At 35.8% G+C, this 23,607-nt stretch overlaps 1 protein-coding gene across 1 annotated transcript; it reads right to left on the bottom strand.

Annotated features, from left to right (window-relative positions):
• Positions 1–879: 879 nt before the first annotated feature.
• LOC138328362 (uncharacterized) lies at positions 880–22,679 on the bottom strand. The gene is made up of 7 exons (XM_069275137.1): positions 22,273–22,679; positions 9,709–9,781; positions 4,383–4,468; positions 3,983–4,090; positions 3,756–3,815; positions 3,056–3,136; positions 880–2,709 (listed from the first exon to the last, which is right to left on the bottom strand). The coding sequence occupies exons 1-7, from the start codon at positions 22,345–22,347 to the stop codon at positions 2,395–2,397; spliced, it is 798 nt and encodes a 265-aa protein (XP_069131238.1). The 5' UTR covers positions 22,348–22,679; the 3' UTR covers positions 880–2,394.
• Between the last annotated feature and the right edge of the window lie 928 nt (positions 22,680–23,607).

Genomic DNA, 23,607 nt, shown 5'->3' with positions numbered 1-23,607 from the left:
GCAACCAAACTTGGCGCACCATGAAATGACTCTTGCTGTTAAAGGGACAATTCATTGAGGCCAATTCGTTACATAACCACGAAGCAAAATATGACAAAAATATATTGTTCTACATTCCTTATGAAACATATGACAAGAAATAATGGCAAATTCCACAACATTGTTAAGTATTTTGATTAATACCATTGAAATTCCAAATCGTTCATGAATACGATTAAGCAGGTACAACATGTACGCTGTACTCTTACCCGAGTCAAAGTCACGCGCGCGTTAAACAAATGCAATACATAACCACTGTAGAGTTGATGAAATTATTTTTAGACTGAACATGCATCTAATGATGTTAACATAACTGTAAGACCGATTTGAGTAGTTCTAGACAAAAAATTCTTTATTACACAGGCAAGGGTCAGGGCTCGGCATACAAGACATCTGACCTCAATGGGTAATGGCAGGTTTGAACAGCTACATATCACTACAGTGGGCTTTTCTGGCATATCACAGTAAAACCAACTTCGCTAGCCAAGGGTATTAGTCCCATTTAAAGAGAATCGGACTAATACCCTTGGCTAGCGAAGTTGCAGTAAAACCAACTAATCTAATTTCCATAAGAACTGATTTGTTTCCGAAATATGTGCAAGTTTTAATGTACTCTTAGACCGAATTGTCCCTTTGATAGGACGTTAGATAATAAACCAAACTTTGATAAAAAGTGTTTAAAGCAAAACTTCTTTGTGGAACATGGCTAGAGGTTCCCATAAGGAAAGTACGATCATGTCAGGAAAATTGGTTAAAATGGTAAATATTATCCCGCTTAATCATTTAGGTGTTGCTTAGCAATCACTTCTATTGTCGTATCAAGAAAACACAGACAGTATATACATGTATATTAAAACAACTTTAATAAACGTCTTATCACAATAACTTCAAATGGATGACAAATTAAAATGGCATATATGTGAGAAAATCTTGTATGCTACATTCTACATCTTTATTCAGCATGCACGCTCTCATAAGTCACTATTACGTCACAATCTCAAAACGAACATCGTGATAATAAAACCTCGTATCTTGTAAATAGGCAATGAATGCTTAATTAGTCATTCGGAACTTCTCGACTATGACTAACGTCCGAGATATTCCAAACGACTACAAACAGATGTCTGTTTTGCGCTTTTTGTGCTTGCCAATCATTTCTTCTGTTTTACATTCACACATCCATTTCCTATCATTCACTGTATAAACACACTCATTTAAATATTCATATCCTCAACACTTATTCGCATACATGTATTCTTCATTTTGACAGACAAATCCTCTTGTGTCTGAACACGGGGGTGTAAACCACTAAAGATTTTCATAACGATTCCGAAATACTCAAAAACGATAAAAATGTCTTATGTTATTTCCAATCCTATCGTCGGAAACTCGTGGATGGTGGGGTACAGCGGAGCAGATCACCCACGGATTCTGATACACCATCGAACTTGGGAGAACCCGTGTATGTCGTGCCCGCCGTCGTTTTGGTCCCTGTACGCATATATACAAATGTATGATGCAAAATGGTCCTTTTAGATATGTTAACATTAGTAAGCACTACAATGGTCTAATTAAACTATTTCGACCCTTAAATTGCAGAATGGACTATTCCGACCTTTGAACTTGAAGAGGCTAAAATATGTCTTGGAGGTGAGTGGGTGAAGTATATCAACCGTTACTTTCTAGAGATGGTCTTTTTTTAATCTCTCTGACAATGTATCACTTTGTGATGTTGTAAATGCTCCTGGTCGAGGTAGAACAGCTCTTATTGCCAAACAATATCGAACATGATATAATAATATTCACCGGAAAACATTTAGACTGTTCCATAAGGAGTTGTAATTTGACATATTGCATTTCACAAACTCCAAATATAAATGTAGCCCATCATGTTTTAACACTTGGATAAGGGAGTTTACCTTTTAAATTGTGGTAACTTATTTCATCAATTTATCTGTTTTCTATGAAGTCATTCAATTATTTTTGTTATAGTTTGTAGATCATGAGAAGAGTCTTTTGATTTGTCAGTGAATGGCCAATCACATTAGTTCATCATCGTTGCACCGGTACTGCACACATTTGTTATTTCATGTTCTAGAAATGATTATTTCATGTTCTAGAAATGATTCGAACAGTCTTATAATATGACACAGGAAGTAGAAAAAAATTCTCTTGGAAAGTCAGATAGGAAGAAATATAGTCTTTTAATCCAGAAATTCCTTGCTGATTCGAACAAACACCCAAATGTGTTTGTTTCAAGATAACCCTATAATGGAATTTAAGGTGTCCATTGCATTCCAAATTTCAAACATCAATGAATGATAATAAATAGTTAGCACACTTCATTGCACAGTATCAAATCCACACAACATCAACTGTAACTTGGTAACAGTTCGATCGTCTGCTCGGATCACCCGTGTCACTAAGGACGCCACGATTTGTGACGTCACTGGTCCGTGAATATGGAGACACACTATTGTTTATATAATGTTCTGATGGTCTATTTTCCACTTTTGGTGGCACTGGAAATATTTGCTCATATGCCGGTGGGCTGAGATTCTTTTGTGAGTCGTCTTCCTCGTAGGGCGGTAGATGGACACCAAAAGGTAGTTCGAATGTGTCTATATTGTATTCCCGCGCTCGGCAACGCCGGTGATGACGTCGTGACCTCTGTAAAATAAATGACGTCGTTCAAATATGAAAAGCAATTAACTAAATATATTAACGTTGCTTGAATACAATATCAGACTCCTGCAACCCTAATCCAGACATTTTTTTTCTGTATTTCAATCTGTGGAAGTTTATTTAATCAAGTACCAAGCCTTCAAGACAAACATAATGCTATAGAACTACTATATTCCTATACCAATTTTTTTATAAATATAATCTTTGAAATCATTTTACTAGATCTATTTTGATTTTGTCGTCTACAAAACAATAAATATTTTATTCGTTGTTTTTAGTTAACATATTTGTGTTGTTTATGAAATCTATCTTCAGCTTACTGTATACTTACCGGTTTATATAAATATTCATATGTGCCCCTGCCTTCTGCAAGTTCTTGATACTGAGACACGACACAGGCGAAACAGTAACACTGCAAGTAAGTAAAAACTCAATGGTCAATTTCCTCATAGACAAGAATTTGATTGGTCCAATACTAGACAAGATTTTGATTGGTCCAATACTAGACAAGATTTTGATTGGTCCAATACTAGACAAGATTTTGATTGGTCCAATACTAGACAAGATTTTGATTGGTCCAATACTAAAGATATCAACATAAACCAGGTTTATCTAGAAATTGGTTACTTTCCTAAAAGCATTAATATTTTAAGATAGGTGCACAGAGCGTGCACAGTGCACAGAGCAGCTTAATATTAATTAAACATCTTAATGTTGTATTGGACATGAACAATCTAATTAAAATTAGACATGTAATTCCGCTCGATTAGATGTTCTACGTTAAGCTCCAATACAACAGGTATACCATTAGAGCCTATCGTAGAGCGGAATTACAAGTCTAATTTTAATTAGATTGAGGACATGAATTGATCAAAAACTCCAATAATTTCTAATCTGTGAATAGATGAAGTTAGCATATGTCAAACTCCTTGCTAATATTCAATATCTTGATAAAAATATTTTGAGAAATTCTATGTCGCAGCATTGAAAATCTACCTGACATTCATAATATTTGTTTAAATCATACTTACGTTTGCTATTAATTTAAAACAGTAGAAAAATACCCAGACTATTTCCCAGGCTTGTAAAGTCTGCAACAATAAACAAAAGAAATTTACATTAGTAAAACAACAGATGATAAATGGATTTCTTCACAATAATATACATCATCGACAAACTTATTTGAAACACAGCTAGCTAGGGTAAGGGAGATAACTCCTACATGAGAAACAAGAGGTGACAACTCGAGCATACTTACTTTTTCTCGCTCCATATGAACTGTGGTAAGTAAAGCTATTGCACCAGTTTCGTATAAAACATTCAACACTAGAACATACACCCATGGTAACAGCAGATATCGTTTGTCCTGGAAGAAAAAAAACAAACAAAAAGTGATAAAATATTCATTTTGTACATCAATAAACACTGCAACAGATGAAGCGTATGGAATCTTATAATAATGCCAAAATTGATAACTAAATGATAAGAAATAGATGTGGTACTGCAATATGAGATATGGTTATAAGCTTGGCAGTGAGAGAAATGAACGACGAAAGATTATTAAGTTCGAATCCACGTGGTTATCAACCGGAAATATGCATACTACAACTAATATACAAATTATGAACAAATTACGGACAATAATTCCGGATACTTACAAGCTGTACACCTGGGATAAGCACGAGAGAAGCCGTTATCATGAGGCCATATAATACAAATCCGGCGTAAACAATGCCTTTGTATTCTGTAATAAGTATACAAAACATATGGTAAGTTAAATTATCTATCACGTGTAGTGTAATCAGAAAAACAGATATATTATATATACATGTTTCTGGTGTAATCCAGTAATAAAAACACTTCGTAAAACTAAGTGTAAAATTTGGTTGTAATTTTCAAATTAAAAATGACGCGAAAAACATTTGCAAGAACATTTCAATGAAAAATATAAAATTTTTAGCCTAGATGCACGGCCTTTGATAAGCATTGTACAAATTAATTATTTATAATGAAACAAATCTCTTGAGAGAAAATTCTTGTAGTGTGATGGGTTCTTTCCATTTCTGATTCAACAAAAACCTAAATTAATGAACAGAGCTGAACTAGGTCAACACGATGCTGGTAGACAGCATTAGATTTCATTCACTGTTAAAATTCCAAGAAGAAAATGCAAAGAAGCAACGCTATGCTGAGGTGCCTCGATGAACTTAATGCATTGAAACACGATACACCTGTCCATTTTAGCAACACTTAATAGGCTGATTAAAGTCGACATTTTATTTGCTCAGTTAATCGTTTTATTCACACGATAGATTAAAAACCGAGTTCCCTAAAATCCCATGTGACTTAAATTTACCAACACGCACCTGACTTGTCAAAGACCGTAGTATGTCGGCGTGCTTTGTACAATCAAAAGAAAACTGGGGGATATTTAATTGTGTTTACATTCTTTCGGTGTGACCCATGCTGAGGAATTTAATGTGGATTTATAAAGCACCTGACATGGTTAGACTCGAGTCATTATACGGGGATTGCATGACTTATACTATTAACCCGCAGCCGTTGTGATTACAAAACATAACATATTCCCATGCATCTTAGGGAGGCTTATAAAGGTCGGACAATGGACAAAGACGTATTGTCCTTCCGTTGATAAGCCATAACGGGTCTTTTTAGTTATATAAAGTTATCATTTATCCCTGCATTTTATAATTTAATAAACCAAAAGGTCCTTCCGTTGATAAGTCATAACGGGTCTTTCTAGTTATATATAGTTATCATTTATCCCTGCATTGTTTATAAATAAACGAAAATGTTCTTTCTAGCTATATTAAGTTATCATTTATCCCTGCATTATATATTTAATAAGCCAAAATGTCTTTCCGTTGATAAGTCATAACGGATCTTTCTAGTTATATGAATCTATCAATCGTTATATTCATCTATATCGAAACCGCTTTATTATCAAACTAACGAATGGCGATCTACTATGTTTCACTACAGGATGTAAATAAAACATTTCTGTGTATCTCTCGTGAGGAAAAAACCCAATAAAGACTACAAAGAGTTGTTAAATGATGATAAGTGTTTTCCTCTCAAGTATTTTTATACACATTTAAAGAAAACGCGTCCTTTCTCATCGATATACAGTGACAAAGGTTCCATGTCACAGGAAAAGATTACATCCGGCGTTATATAAAACAGCGAATGTGACGTCGCCACACATCACCTGCGAGTCATGCATCCATAAACTAGAATTGAGAATTTTCTATAAGCCATCATAAAGCTTAAGTCCGTTACTCAACGGCGTAAGATTTCTATTAAATCGCGTGGTGATTATAGCCGAAACCGATGAATACCAATGGAAGTTTAATGTAGCGAATGTATAACGTTACACACAGGTAAAACTTCAAAGGAAACCGATGGTATTTTTACCTGTAACCTGGCACTGACCCGCGAAGATGGGTTGGCTTGATTGCTATTAGTTTGGGCGAACCGCTTCGCTTTGTTCGTCCAGTTTCCTACTCGATATTCAAACTCACACACAATGTCAAATATATAGCACAAATGTGTTCATCAAAATTTACATTCTAGTTACATATGTTATATATATAACGTTTTTCCACCCACTGACAATGCTCACAATGGGCCTACTACAGTGAGATATCATTATAAAAAGGCGAGAGTTCCGCTATCATAAGGGGACACATCACAAATATGCCACAGCCTCCCAAAACATAGATATTTACATACACAACATAACGAATCTAGGTTTAAATAGGACATTAAGCGTAACCAAACAAACAAACAAAAAACGGTTACAGTTACATATGCTTAAGACATGTATTTAACATTTTAATTGTTTTTCTATGACAAAAAGAAAGCAAGCTATAGCCCTTACAACTTTTAACTGTTGAACTGATTTGTTTAAGAAACATTGGACGTACAGCACGGTAACAATGTATTCCTATCTCAAAATATTATATGAATTAATAAACGTATTGATAAAGTTCAATTTGAATGTCTGCGATGACAAAGTTTCAATATAAATCATCTGGACTGAGTGTAGTTTATATATTAGATACAGCAGTCAAATTCAATGGTGTGGAGATTTCTACAATATATTCAAACTCTGGCCTAGAATTTACGAGCACTACTTATCAATTCAAAGTGTTGTGTCGTTTGCAAACAGTTCACTGGTGAGAGCAATTTGGTCTACTGTTCATAAATTCAGAGTGTCGGCTTATTATCTCTTAAGCAGATAACATTATAAACAACGCAGGGATACGATAATACTACAAACAAGGCCGATATGAATAGATGATAATTTTCAACTGAAAAGGAGACAATCCAGCATTACAAACCAACATGGTTTTTGTTTTTTTTTTGTTTTTTTTTTGGTTTTTTTTCGGGTTTTTTTTTGGACAAAACGATACATTTTAAATTCCTAAGTTAGAGAAGAAGTATACAACAAGATAATTTAGAGTTACCATGCGATACGAAGATCCATTGATTGCTTTTAAGCATACGGGCAAATGAAACCTGCCAATATGTCCTGGATGCTTCGGGCCTGTGTGTGTCCACGTGTGCGATATACATACAGCGTTTTTTAAGTGGTGTGGAAGTAAGATGTTGGAGAGTTAGGTAATTGTAGTGCTTCATAGTTATCTACTCTGCTGTAGCATCTGTTCATATTGTTTTAGCTGCCAATTTATGATAAAGAACAGGAGAAACCTTCGTTGACAGCTGCAAGTATGTTGGCGAACATGAGGGATATTGAGGCCTTATAGTACATTTGTCGTTTTGAAGGAGACTGCCTACCAGCCTATAGCGATATTAAATGTTTTGTCTATCTAATAGCAAATAGCAAAGCCCACTTTTGCTGTAGGGAGGCAACAACAGCTTAAAAGTTCCATTTAAAACAAAATACGTTGCATTCAGGCTTTTTCTAATCTTATACACAAACGCCGAAACACTTATTCCGGAAAACCGTCATACTAATATACTGAGCCAAACTAACATTTATCCGGATCAGTTTGGTACAAGTACATTGCACTACTCATTTTTCAATAGACAACACCAGCAGTATATACAAAATCGTATTGGAAACTGAATATAGATAAACCCGATTGCAGGCATTTAGATAATAATGTACGTGCCTAAATTATAAGAAAGATATATTTCAGATTTTTTTTTTGCATCTGGAGTTTTGACTGAAAGTGTTTCCAACAAGAATTCTATGTGCTTTAATGACGACACTAGTTATACGAATCTAGGTTATCATATTCAAGATCATACTAGAATCAGATGGCACGTTATGACGCAATGAGCAAGCAACTGTCCACTCGCACACATCGCTTATACAGAGTATTAATAATTTTTCCTTCACCTTCTCAAACTTTTTAAAGCTAGAAATTATGGAAGACCAAAATAATCTTTCCCAATTCAAACGTAATATGTTTATTATCATTATATATAAGATATATTATACAATCGGTATCGTATAGAAGGAAAATTAATAAATGAGAACTTTGTTATATCTAATTTTGGGAACGATGGGTTTCACTGAAGAGTCTTTCTTTGACCTTGTTAACGTCCGTTCCAACTCTATTTCGAGGTGAAATTAACGACCATTGTTACAGAAAGGCGTGGAGAAACGCTGACGAACAAATGAGAGTTTTAAATTCAGAGGATAAGTTCAAGGGCCGGTGGACTAAAAAGGCATTGACGTGAAGGACCATAAAATAGAAAGGCTATTATGTTTCAGGTGTGACCAAAGGACGGAGACGATTCTCAAAGGTACTTATAACATCTGATTTGTGATCGTCAAGTTTGGATAAATCGTATCGAACTCTCATGTACTCCGCCTATCAGGTTTATTCATGCAAATCACACATGGACGCGTGAAATGAGGGGTGATTTACTGTAATTCATTCGTGAGACATACACAAAGAGATCTACTTACTTATGTGTTTATACAAAGCGAGATCAAACGGGGGGAAGGTTAATCTCGGTATATCATGTATATCAGAATATTTAATAATGATTATAGACTACTAATCCCAGCGTGTGAAATTTCATATTCATGATCATTAAATGTTTTGTATATTCTGTATTTGCATATTACAGAGTTATCTGCCCTTGCGGATAGGTATTGATTGTGACGTCATGTGTTTGCGGGCTTTTTTTTTTTCTTGTCATACTTTTCCGAGAAAACGACGTGAATTGCGCTCAAAAAATTATGACTTAACAATCAATACCTACCCGCAAGGGAGCTAACTCTGTAATATTCAAAGACGAAATACATGCAAATAATTATTTCTAATTAACATTTAACCTCTACATGATATGTGTTTTACAACTCCATATTACATTCCCTGTTGTATACAAAGTACCTATTCAATCAAAAAAACTCCACTCAAAATGTATATATGCATTATTGTTCCGATGCCTTACTTGGAACGGATTTTACTTATTATTGTATGTGGGTGTCTTTGAGGAAGCAAAGAACGCTAACTCTTCAGGAGTACTGCGTTCTGATTTATTCAGAGTTTCTTCCCTTCGTTTCTCTCCGTCAGTACAATATAACTTTTGATCACTTGATTTCTATTTTTTCTGCATTCGAATGCTCTTACATGCATATATAAGCTGGAAGATCCTCAGTGACTACTTTTTTACTTATGAATTATAGAAGTGCGCAAAACGAATTGGCCGACGGAAAGGAAGCATGTTCTCTTCTAATGACGAAGTGAAACGAGGGGAAGTAACTCTTAACATATCAGAAGAGTGACATCGAGGTACGTTTTCATTGGGTTTTCTTCTCAGAAATAACTTTACAAATCTTTAAATTATTTATAATTACATTTCTCATTGATTGGTAGTCTCTGCTCTTATTTCGAGCGACTTTCGTTATTTGTTGCGTTAATATCTTACGTTATTTTTTTTCTTCCGTAAATTAAGTATCTTATATTGAAATCAGCTTACCTGGAGAGTCCTGTATAAGTTGGTATCCCACATACCGGAAAAGGTAAAATACGAGACAAATCAAGGAGATTACCTGAAAAACACAAACAAACACATCTATACAAAACTGTAATTCATTTCATCTACCGACATAAATACAAAATTACATAAACCATATTACCTATAAAAATCACCTTTAAGTTGTAAGGACGATCAGGGCCCTGCACCACAAAACTTTATCATACAGATTTTTTGGTCAAGCCTATGTAAAATCATATACTTGAGTAAAAATATCTGTCTGAGAATAGTTTTATGGTGCCTGGCACTTCAGGCAAGGAAACGAAGGTGACAAAGAGAAGTAAAGGTGGCCATGGAATTGGAAACGAAAGCGACAAAGCGAAGGCGGTCATGGAATTGGTCAATGTGTCTGTACATGCAATATTTGTAATTTAATGTCGTTTCACATTTTGAAGTCATATAAATGTTCTATTGTCATAATGTATCACTTTTATTTTTTGCATTATTTTGTGAACGTGATACTGGTTTTTGTTGAACTGCTTTTCTAATTAAGAAAATTACGCCAAACGATAACTAACAAAAGATTTTGGCTAATACCCGTTAGCTTATTTTCAACCTCATCGTCTGACTAGCCTATCTAGAAGACTACAAATGATCTAGACCTAACACACACTTTGTTCGACCCCATAAATGAAGTGACAATATGGCGACTTTAACTGTTCTGTTTATAACCTCAAACTATTCAGCTTTTCGGCGAGTCAGTCATGCCGAAGTTATAGGCAATGCTATGCTAATTACACACCCCTAGGTATTCAATGTAAAATACACAATTGGAACACTTTTGTTAGAGACGAACGACCTGAACATTTAAACATTTAAAATAACTTACAACAATTTACAAATTATCATTCACTGACGTCTCAAACTGGCTCATTAGAAAATGGAACAAATAGTCTGGAACATATTTTTGAAGAATTGTATGCTTGCAACCTCTAAATGCAACTCTTCTTCGATGTTTATATTCTTCAGTCAAGCTGGCGATAGCGGTCATGATATTATGCATAGTATTTAACGTGAAAGGGCCATCAGTTGTAAAGTAAGAATAATTTTGATCTAATTACCTTATAATGAGATATACAATACCACCAGGCCTAAATAATTATGACAATTATGTTGAATGGCTTACAGGTGAAATTAAGGTCAAGAATTTTGACAATTTCAAAACATGTATGATGTTGAAGCGACATTAATAAAATAAGGTGTGGACACCGTTCTTGTTTAACCTAAAGAACGTCCACGACTAGAACTTGTCGGAATAATCACCTATTTAACTTAAATGCCGAAACGAATCGACACTATATTATATGTATCTACAATGCATAAGCTCACGAGTGAATTAAATAGTCCATTTTCAAATGAATCAATTCCCAGTGGAGTTTTTTTTCTCACAGAGGAAATATCGCCTGGGTGAGTTTAAGCTGCTATCAATCATGGAAGTCATGGAGTCTAATCCGCTGTCTTGTGATTTTTTGTTGGTGTCATGGCCAACAATTAAACTGTCACATGTATTCGGACATGCTCTGTGAACATTGTACGTGGTTCAGCGAAAAAAACATCCCCTTCATTTTTGTCAAAATCCTCGAATATGTTAAACAGAATTGGACATCTCTTTGCTCTGGAGGGTTAACAGTACTCCAGGTCACGACCGACATTTATTAAAACACTATGAGAAAATGATATTTTTCGTCCATGACAATGATTACAAATTCTTTCCTTCGAGAAACTCTTTAGGCCCTTGAGAATGTCATGAGTGGAACATTGACTCCCACAGCTTCTGTTGAATGGGTAACAACAATACGCAGACCGAACTCATTTTTTCCCCTTTCCCCAATGCATGTGTGTGTTAAGGTATAGACGTAAAAATAATAGTTCAAAGAGGGCATACGTGTGTTTTGATGTCGGCATCTATTCCTTCTCATATCTTAGTGTCACGGACAATATTGTGCCCTGAATATACGTCGTTATCAACCTAGAATTTGACGACGCTGATTTTTATTTCTTTGTTTGGTTCGAATGACAAAATGACAAATAAGCGAAGACGTCAGCAAGGCAAGTTCAATGTTAAATGTCGCCTTGTTCTTCATATCATAATTAGTATTACTCTCGGCATGAAATATGTAAATATCTAGATTTCATTTAGAAGGTATGCACATGGGTATGGGTGGCCACCTTCAATAGGTTTGAGAAAATATATGTACTTATGTCATTTGCACTTAATGTGCATAACCTATTTATGGAAAATGACCACGTTCTTTAAAGTTTGGTATCAAACGAGTTTATGTACATATCTAACTCTTTTTACGATAATGTTTGGTATCTGACATCTTTTACAACTATTGTTTTACAACGGTTTATTTTCAATATTAGCCCACCCTGGGGTTGTGTAAACAGTGCTTTAAATATGTTAAAATATTTAAAATGACATTCCATACGTTGTTGCATATAAATATATCTACATGTTGTACCTGAAAGAATATCGTTTGTATACAAATCGTCTTACTTGCTGGAATGCCGTGTTACTTCAGGCTATATATTTTACGATGGCTGATATCAGTCAGACAAAAAAATAGCGTTACTTTAAACAGTTTGACCAAATGACTGACATCATCTAAACAAAAAGAGCTACATTTTGTAGAAATACTAATCTTGTAAGCTAAGAACTACAAGTTTTTTTGTTTTTTTTTTTTTTCTTTCTTTAATTATAGGAATGATGCAAGGTGCCACATTGGCACAATTGCATTTCCTGAAACATGCTAGAAATATCAACATATTTGTTTAAATTTTGAATGAATGAGAATGTATTCCATATGTACAAATGCATGTGGAAGAGGCTTGAAGTAACAGACCATTGTCCATACATCCACGACTAGTGGTTCGAGGTAAAGTTACTGGACACTGTCCGTAATGCAAGACTTGAATCCCTGACCACATAAATGACCGTTTAAACGTTAGAATGTTTGCTAGAGTATTTAAGAGTGTCCATTGAAACTCGTTTATTTCCCTACATCAAACGCATGGAGCGAACCAATAAATTCATATCGAAGTGTCTTATAAACCATTAACCGGATATCGACACAAAAATAACTCCCTACAAAATCTCCACAATACCTTAAAATAAAATGATTAAGATAATTTTAGTAGATACGAAATGACTCTTTTCATTCTATATAGTTTAGGGGATTTTCTAAGCTCACGTCTCAAAAGGTGGAGGTCGGTATCTTATACGGGGCATAAAAGTACAGAGTAAATAAGTGATAAGGTATATGGACCTCAAAGAACCCCCCACTTAGTTCACGACAAAGACAGGGAAACGGCACAAATGCTCTGTGTTCATAATATGTATTGTATACGGGCCATATAGTTGTATATTCCGCTAAATCCCAGTGTTAAAGGGACAATTCACTCAGGCTAATTCTTTTACATTATCAAGAAGCAAAATATGGCATAAATGTATTGTTCTACATTTCTTATGAAACATATAAGATAAAATATTGACAAATTCCATGTCATTATTTAGTATTTTAATTGATACCGTTGTAAATACAAATCGTTGATCAATACGATTAAGCAGGTACAACATGTACGCTGTACCGATATCCGAGCCAAAGTCACGCACGTTAAACAAATGAACTACATAACCACTGTGGAGGTGATAAAAATGATTTCTAGGCAAGAAAATTCACCTGATAAGGTAAAAACACTACTGTCAGAGCGATTTGAGCAGTTCTAGACAAAAGTAGCATTTCTCTACGAGCAAGGGACAGGGTTCGGCATACAAGATGTTCGACCACAATGTGTAATGGCGGACAGCGAGCGAGTTTCAACATTTCACACGCATTTCATTACCATGATCTTTTCTGGCATATCACAGAAAACCCGACTGGTCTAATTCCCATTAGAACTGGTTATTTTCCGATATATGTACAAATTTTAATGTTCTCTTAGACTGAATTGTCCCTTTAAAGATTACACAATAGTCCAATCCTTTGTTAATCAAAATTGGACAAGAATTTGACGCCTTTGTAAAAGTAGCCTAACAGACTTAAGTCACTGTGTATTACATTTTGTAAATTGTCAAAGATATGTTTTATTTAAGATTTAAGTCTTAAACGTAGACGAAAATATTCTTTCGGTCACCACACAAGGACATACCGTGTTATATATAAACATATTTTAGCGTTTAACTGTTTTGTCCGCTGTCAAAACATGTTACTTTTTAACATTCAAACAATGCCACGACGGAATTCAATGTTTATCGTTACATAAAAACATCCATTAAGAAACATCAACAAGGTCGGCCTAACCTAATGTCAGAATGATTTTCGGAGTATTCTCGCCCCTTAGCCTTTTTATATTTAAGTTTTTAAAATGCTGAGGTTGCTCATGTAATGATCAATGTTTTGGTCAACCCTATGATCCAGCTGTACCTAACAAACTAAAAACTTCTCCAAAAATATAAACAAGACTCAAATTGGTTTTGATTTGGAACAAATAAGGTAAAAAACAAACGAACTTGCCTTATTAAAAATGTCTTTGGAAGATAAAAACTTTAATGATAAAATATTTGAAGACTTAAACTTCAATGATAAAGTAACCATTTAACCTTTGTTAATATCTAATTGAACTATTTGTATATGTATAGTGTCTTTTAATATTTGATAAATAAGATTGAATTTTAATACAACTTTCATCATTTATCAAATTAAATGATCAATTTATGCCCCGAAAAGCTTGACGTTCGTGAACGTATTCACTATACAATTAAAGAAAATGGAATGCGTATAAGCGCATACCCTTATGTATAGTTCGATAACTGTATATTATTACGAAAACCATTTAATTTGATTTATGACAGCTGTATCAAAACAGTTTCCGACGTAAAGAAACGGTATCCTCGCTAATTATGACTGATTTATGACCACGTAAACAATTAAATGAGGAGCAGTTTCCTTTGACTGAGTACGCAAACCAAATACCCGGAGGGATGACTCAATGTCCAGCCACGCGACAAATCATCAAAGGTAATACAATAGTACAAAACTACAGGTTTGTTTTTATCTAATTACAGGTGTTGTATATCACGTGATCTGTCACGGTCCAGTAAACAGGTGGACGTCAGGTGTTTAGGGGCTAACGATATAAGATTTACGACTGCCCCGGTGAACCTTTTCGCCGAACAATGAACCCTTTATTTTCAATCTTCCTTATCTTTGTAAGAGATTAGAAGCCTCGAGGGGCCGAAAAAGTCTCAATCTTTATCATAAATGTGATACAGTATTTTGTCTACTTAAAGTAATTTAAACAACATTCTGACGTCTCAAGCGTGTGTCATAATGAAAGACTGCAGAATCATTGTCACAAATCAAACTTCTATAAAGTCATATTTCCTGGTCTTGGCTTGTCGTTACTGCTGTGTCGCTGGTTTTGTCAGAGTTCCCAGCCTGATGAGTAAATAAGACTAATTTTAAAATCAATTTTGTTGACCAGTCATTGTTTATTTTCATATCACATCTAAGTAGACTCAAACCGTGTAGCATTATTCGTATATACACAACAAGATCAACCCACAAGGTACACAGTACAAAGATGACCAATGGCCAGCGTAATCCCGTGTCCCGAGATAGCCCCAGGGTCTAATGTCTACACTAACATCTTACACATACGCTAATGATAAAGTTCCTCTCAGCCTGGATATTCAGCAAACACCAACTTCCTCGCACGCAAACAAACATCGACTTATGTCAATAACAAGTACATCTGCGACAAAGCCTTCGTGTCCGAGACACCGCCACAAATTGTCTAGATACTTATATAAGGTGGCAAAAGTTGTTTTAGATACTTCAAACAAGTATATTGACCGAATGTTGACAATTTATCGAAGGTGTTTGTTGTCAAAATGCCAGAACTTTGTTCAAAATAGTGTCGTGAAAATTGTAGCTTGATGGCAATTGCGAGTTTCGGGCATCCATTTAGGCCAAAGACTCTAAATAAATATCAAGATTTCACGTTTTTTCGAGAGGAAAATTAAAACAAACGGAAATCAAAATTGCGAAAAGAAATTTCACAATAAATACAAAACTTGTTAAAACTTGTTCTTGTTGAAAAGATCGCGTGGCTCTATCTGCAAGAATTTTAGTTTTTAAATAACTTTGCATTCCCAAAAATTAGAGATTTAGATAGCACACTATCTGAGTCCTAGATGAAATTAAAGAGGGGTGTTTGAGGACATTTTTCAAGGAAGCTGTTTTGAAACTAGAGAGAGTCAAGTTCAGAGTGTCGATTGGGCTATGGTTTCTCATTGTTAAGACAAGATTTTGTGTCAAGGTTTTCTTTTTTTGTAAAAGTAGTTTGTTCGACTGTCACCCGAGATGTCTCTGTGCCGGAGGTGGACCAGTATACACCTTGTATATCACCCGGGTGACACAATAATTATCCCGAATGTTTTGTACGATGTTGCCGAGTACAGAATATGAGAAACCTTAATGGATGAAGAATAGCTTCATTATATATAAAGCTGATTTCGATCACATATCTGATACATAAAAAACATTAAATACCAGAAAGCACACGAGCTAACTAGTTTCTAACATGCAGGCATGATGAATCATCAGTGCAAAATGTATTAAACTGATCCAAATGAGAAATCCTTTTAAATGAAATATCACGATTAGATTTTCCTGATAGTGCTCATTGGATAAGCATCGCGAATGGGATCATTTTGTAAAGACAGGAGAAACTTGATCCGGACCCTTCATTAACTGGTGTCCAGGGGACAGGGACAAAAGGTCATGTGACAGGCTCGTGACATTTGATCAAATGCCACCCCCCCTCACTCCCTAGGATACTAATCATCACCCTTATTGCATCCCGTACATGTCATCAAACGAATTTATATCACTACTTCATATTTATGTAATGCACACATATTCATACAGATGCCAATTTCTCTGAGATTGGTAAACTGATCCGAACGTAAGCCACAAACGTTTCTTGGTTAATAATAATTTCAATAATTCAAACAAGACATCAATATACCCTAAGTGCCTAGGTAATTATACCAGAGCTGATATCATATAATTATATGATCAATCATATATATAACGGATTTACATATAAAATATGATTATGTTGCTGACCAGATGGAAGAGAAAATTCTTCATTCAATTTACATGACTAGTAACAGCAAGTGTCGTGTCGACTGTACCAATTGGTCACTGTCACGAGCCTCCGGACATACTCCGTGTCGTCCAAATTATGATTGACAGCCCAAAATGTTATTTACACATCACCCATAGGTGGACGTTATGTTTCATGACTGACAGGTACCCAGCACAGGTGTCAACTACAACTGATAACGGGGTCAAAGGTTAGCCAACAACCCCTAATCCATGTAAGTCGCTAGATCCCCAGGGGCCCCAACAGATAAGGCGACAAACGAATGATCACATCACTCCGTAGCATTTTTGATAGCTCTATCATCCGTAATGATAATTATGTCACATCATGGACGAGCTGACTTTAGCATATTTGCGTTGTAATGTCAACATTTTTATAATGATTTATATATGACAACTGAAATCTTCATTTTGTCAATAAGGATTAGGTGTGTAACACTAGACAAGGTGACATGGCTATCCCTTAGCTACAATTACCGATTCAAGATATTCACAGAAATACATGTATATACAATAATAGTAATCTCACCATGAACCCTATATGCCTGTTATGCATTTGGATGAAATAAAAACTTGTCAAACTTAAGTAACATAAAGCAAATATAAGAAATTAATATGATTTAATTGCGTGTGATAATTTAAATGCAAAGACCATTTGATGAAAGCAACATAATTCAAATTAAATTTTCAGGGTTTTTTTCGCAAGTGAAATGTTCACTGCAGTACTGTTTTGCGAGAATTTGCGTAGCATATATATAATCGCAGAGTATTACCCTTGCTCAAAGCATTAGGGAATGGATTAGAACAATAAACTAAATTTTAGGAAATTTATTTCACGGATATATCACCTATAAAATACAATAGCTAGCTATTTCATAACTTATCACAATGAATCACTCTCCTTTTCGATCATAAACTTTGGTTTGTAGAAGCGGATATTTACATGAAAATGTTTTGACTACATTGTGCGTGTATCATTGCCAGTAGTAGACCTAGGGTGTCGTTAATTTATACAGTATATTCTGATTAATGACTGAGTCAGCCCCATCGGGAAAGTTTATTTACCGACGAACTCAACTTAATAACGGTCCATCCCTGCCTTAATTAGCCTAACTATCGAGTTCCCCTTGACACCAAATAAATGACATCCTCTTTAATTTGAATGGTCATCCGTTCTGTACAGCTTCCCGCTGTGAATCCGGCCCTCGTTGATCACTGGTCAGTCGAATGTACTTTGGACATCGTCCACAATAAGATGTTAGTGGAATCCGACCTTTCAAACACGCCCCTGGAATGTGTCGTATTGTAAAATCCGGCGAAGGGACCCGGACAAATTCATTCAGACATGTTGTGATAACCTTTTCGTTCTTTGACGTGAGGAAACAGATTTGCATGTTTAGTGATGGTCATAGCGATTCATTTCTGTACACAAATAATCATGTCAAATAATACAAATATAACGTAATATCCTTATCAATCAATGCTCGTGCATCCCCAAGAAAAAAATAATACATTTAAGAGAAATAGAAATGTGAAGAAACTTCTGAGTCGTTGAATCGGTTGTCACCTATGTCGGTATTGTGTGTAGGTTACACAGGGACTTGGCACGAATTTCCAACCAATGGTCAATAATTTATCATATCAACCATTGGTTAGAATACTGTGCCAAGTACCTGTGAGTTGTTATACATTTGCATGCCGTCATTGTGTACTATAGAGTCAAAGACATAAACCTGAACGAATTACTAGGTTACTGGATTGGTTGTAACGTGACAACTTTAAATAAAACACCTGGTTCGCGTCGGAACAGCCTTTTTTATTTCAGGAATTTGAATAGAGTAAGGAATTCGGCTTTACAGGTGATATATATATATACACACACAGTGACCAAATTTCAGCATCCAAAAAAATCACTAAGAGTTCAGAACCCTAATGAGAGTTGGCCGATAAACGAATCAATTTTAAAATGATTATCGGATCTGTACGTAAAACACGCAGAAACAATATGCCACTGGCTGACCCGATCCAAACTTTGATGAATTTTAGCCCAAAAGTGCATGGCCGTCTGCCACGAAAGCCGTTGGCGAAACTACAGCAGATGGATTTCAGGAAGGTTGCGTGGTTTTTTAACAACTACGTAAAACGGACCAGTATTAAACAGTTTGCCATAAGCAGAAACAATGGGCTTCTCAGCTACTATCGAACCATTGTCTGATAACAGAACTGTATCTGGCACGAACTGGGATTATTGCTTTACCAATGATGTGATATGGATGTCTCACGCGCTCACGTGCACGCATATGAAGTGGGTTGGGCGGTACTGTTACGCCAATCTTTGCGTCGCAACAAGACTCTTGACGCCTTTCTTGGAAGCTGAAAAAATCTACCAGATAAAAACACAAGAGCTAACAATAACAGAGTATTGTTCTCAATAAAAACCTAAGCTCTACTGCTACTTCAAACAATTAAATAATTGGCGATAGAGTTGTAAAACCAGGCTCAAGGGTCTAAGCCTGTTTTCTTTGCCATTGGTTTGCGGAAGGTCATTGTCTTATTGGGGCTAAAATAGGCGAACAATGTGGCGGACAGGCGGTGGACAGCATACGTTGGCTCTTAAAATAACCAATCGCTAATTCGACATTTGATTACTAAAGCATGTTTTGTTATGGTACCAGTGAAGATAACGTCATGTGGCGCTGACTGAATGACCTTCACGGTAGGACGTCTAGACGCCGATCAACTGACAGGTGGACGATGTATTGTTCCAAAGGATCAAGCACAAGAGACACATATGTAGCATTTATATACACCTGTCTCTTGTGTATCACACATCAAATGTATCAAGAGTTTCTGTTCTGGACATGCGTTATACAATTATACTTTTCATTGAAACATTGATTTTAACGACAGGATAAAAATACATTAGAAACGGCAAGAGCGGTACCGTGCATATGGTAGTGTCAAAATAATCTTAATTAGGTTATACGTTTAAATATTTGGAACCAAGTTCTGTCGATCATCGATACAAAGATTATTCCTAGAATCGATATTTTATTAAATGTCGACAGCACTTCATATATCTTTAACCATGCTATGAAAAATTACAAAATTCGATCGCCGGAAGTGACTGGCAGTTATGCACGAGGGCAAGGATGCGGAAGAGGGAGATAAATTGTGTCTAAAGTATGAAATGTCGAAATGACGATATTTTATTGCTTTCCTAGCTAATAAAATGCATACGTAGTAAATATATCACAGCTAACTTTCAGTAAACATTTTTACGTTCCGGAAGTACTTCAATAAAGCACCCAAATAGTCAATCCCTTCATCAACCCCAATCCTGTGTCAGACCGTAGTCATAATGCTCCCACGGGAGTTACAGTAAATATAATTATGTTGCTTTTGTAGGTCCCCCAAGTGGCTGTGAAATTCCAGTAAATCAATGGACAATTTAATAGTTATTAGAACGTAGTACTAGTAAATCAGTCATGTGTCTGCTGGTGATCGACTACCCATATATCCCTAAAGGGACCAATACACCCAGACATATATCGTACCGCAAAGTGGGACCAGCTGGGGCCCTAATCATTCTCAGCGGAGGGCATTTCCGGTTTCATCCAATTAGGTCTTTCTGATGCCTGAGAGTATCCACACAAGGGCTAGTGCATTACAGATGCATATCGACCAATACTTTCCACTGATCCACTCCGAAAGTGTTAATAAAAGCACAGTAATTCGCTCTCTGGTCAAACATTATCAAAGCTGGACATATAAAGTCCGGAGTCCCGCCAAACATTATGACCAGTGGACATCTTAACGGCTTTGTTACAACGCGATCCCAGCTGCTGCAGCCGGTGATTGTCGAGTCAGTGAGTAAAAATGCAATATATCTGTGATCAAATTTCGGCGCGTTATCTTTATAATGAGGCACAAAGGAGCGACGTCCTCTTTGGGCCCGTATACTTACATCGATTGATGGTGAATAAAAACCGAAACTGCCGAGTTGGCTACCACATGTGGCTAATTACTGACTCCACTGAATAGTTGCAAACTGATACGCTACTCACTTCTGTTTCAGAGAAGTTATGGGTGGGGAAGTAGTTTTTAAAATATGTGAAATATCTTTTACAGCTTGACAAAGGTGATAATTGCACTTTTCATGACACGATGATAATTAAACCCAATAAAACTTCCCCAGTTGTTCTCATCACTTTGATAAAACATTACTTGCATGAACCACATCGATCGGAGATGTACATGTAAATACAAAACTATGATGAACCAAGAGTGTCCATAGACCACTATTGTGCATTCTTGGGGGTCTACTATATAACATATATAGTATGTTTTTCATCCATTTTTTATCTACATGCAGAACTTTAAAACCTCTAAACGTTGTTTTTGGACACTTTGAGTCTTGTGGGTGAAATTTATATTGTAACAATTTCTCAGATCCCTGTGGCATGCCAGATCCACTATGAAATGACATCACTAGTACAGTGCATGTATCGGTTTTATTGCACTTTTGTCATACAGGAAATTTATGGACCATAAAAATTAGGTTGTTTTCTTTTTTACATGACGGATCAGACAGATTATGTCATTCGGATTACACAATTCGTCAGTTATCTCATCTTTAATAAGATATTTAGATTAGATAATTTCAAAACCCCAACTTCTGTTGTGACTGCTAACATCGATTTTATGAGATGCATGTTGAATATACGTGTAGTATTTGTAAAATCCATAAATATAGCTATAGCCATTAAACTAACAAACACGTGGAGATCGTACTGTCTCGAGTTATCCCCCTAGATCTCAAACTCTTCTCAATAGAATGCAATTATCGACTAAACCGAAGGTACATGTTTGTACAACTGTAACCGTACGTATTCGAAATATATTTTTCATTGTTCAATCTTTAGTTTTCGATGTTGTCAACATGCCTCAGAAAATTAGCGAGAAGTAAATAGGCTTATCTCGTTATGTTTCCAAATTTACTCAAACCCTTGTACAGTGATTAATGATTAATTAGAGAGTGGGCTAAAATGTATACAATAAGAATATACCGTAATTACCCGCATAATTATCTGTTGAGTCGCCTAACACATGTGGGTAATGCCTTCGGCAATTGGTCAGGTAAACTCAAACGATCGAAGTTTCTTGGTATTTAGTGGAAAATCTAAATTATATATACATGTACGTAAAAATTGACATATATTTCAAGAATTATTTATCGCTTTTAAATCCGTGATTTCAATAAGTGTTCTTGTAACGTATATATAGTCGGTATGCATGTGTTTTACTATCTAATGAATGTCCATGTACTTACCAAACTATAGCACCCACATATCAGTGTGCCGACACGAGTATTTGAGAAACACAGAAATGTCTTGAGAATCGCCATAACGTCTGCCGTATGGAGAAAAATATCACCCAGTTGTTGATATGGTCTGGAGAGGCATAAATTTCCACACGGCGGTTACCTGGTCGCCATGTCATCTAGCTCGCCATTACGGATTTATACAGGTAAAACCGAGATCGCCATAACAGAAAAATCACAGGTGAGAAATCCGGCCACAGTTTATAAATGTCTGCATAAACGAACACTATATTGTAAATTCCAAATTGTAAACTTGGCTATATATCCTGGGCGGTTGTTGAAGGCATACTGAAGTAATTGGGGAGAGCACGTCCGTCTAGTTCCGTGTGTAGATCGTAAGTGTGTGTGTACAGATCGTACAATAACATGCCGTACCGATTGCCGTGACTCACTCAGTCAGGCCTAGCGGTATGAAAGGCGTCCAACCAGGCCTAAATGGCGTATTCAAACACGATAGCCCACCATCAACTAGTTACGTTCACACCAACTTTCTCTGGGCTAACTGACAACCATCAAATCAAGATATAAATATTGGAACAGTCTGGGAACTATAATATGGCTTTATTTCTCCTCGAACACTGTTTTATATCGCAGGAGAAAATGGCACAAACCCGTGGCCCTTAAAGACAAATAAAACCACAAATGCTTAATTTTGATTTCTTGTAGCGTTACGACTGGTAGAAATTTACACACGATAACATTTCATTTAGTTATATTTTATAGTCAGATTGCATGAAAAGACAATATAAAGGCCAAGTGCTCGAGACAAATTTTACATGAGTGCTAACTGTCAAGAAGAGCTTTAACACGCAAGCACGACAGGAATGTGCTAATTCCTTAGTACAATATTAGCACCGGTAATTGTAGCGACAGGTATTGTGGTAGGTTACCCATTGTTGTGAGATATGTCAATATTTAATATGACAAGTTTGTATATAGACTACACATAGAGAGTCGTACACGTCAGAGGGCATTTAGTCAAGGGACCGGAAATGGATATCCCCTCCCCACCCACACCTAAATATACCCGCTCCCACCTTACTAGCCCACCGCAGTGATTAACACTCTTAATGATTACTAGATAGAGGAAAGAAAGGAATGATTGAAGAAAATACGTAAATGAAGAAAGAAACAATTAGTAAAAAAAAAAGAAGAAAGAAAGAGCGGAGGAGGAAAGAAAATAATGTTAGAGAAACAAATCAAGGAAATTAAGGAAGAAATAATAATAGAAACAAAGAGAAAGAATAAGACATGTTTTAGTTAATTAGTTATCACTTTATTAAA

Source organism: Argopecten irradians, chromosome 7 (assembly GCF_041381155.1).
Source record: "Argopecten irradians isolate NY chromosome 7, Ai_NY, whole genome shotgun sequence".
NCBI lineage: Eukaryota > Metazoa > Mollusca > Bivalvia > Pectinida > Pectinidae > Argopecten > Argopecten irradians.
Note: the sequence above shows the minus strand (reverse complement) of the source record. Positions and strands in the feature narration are given on the sequence as shown.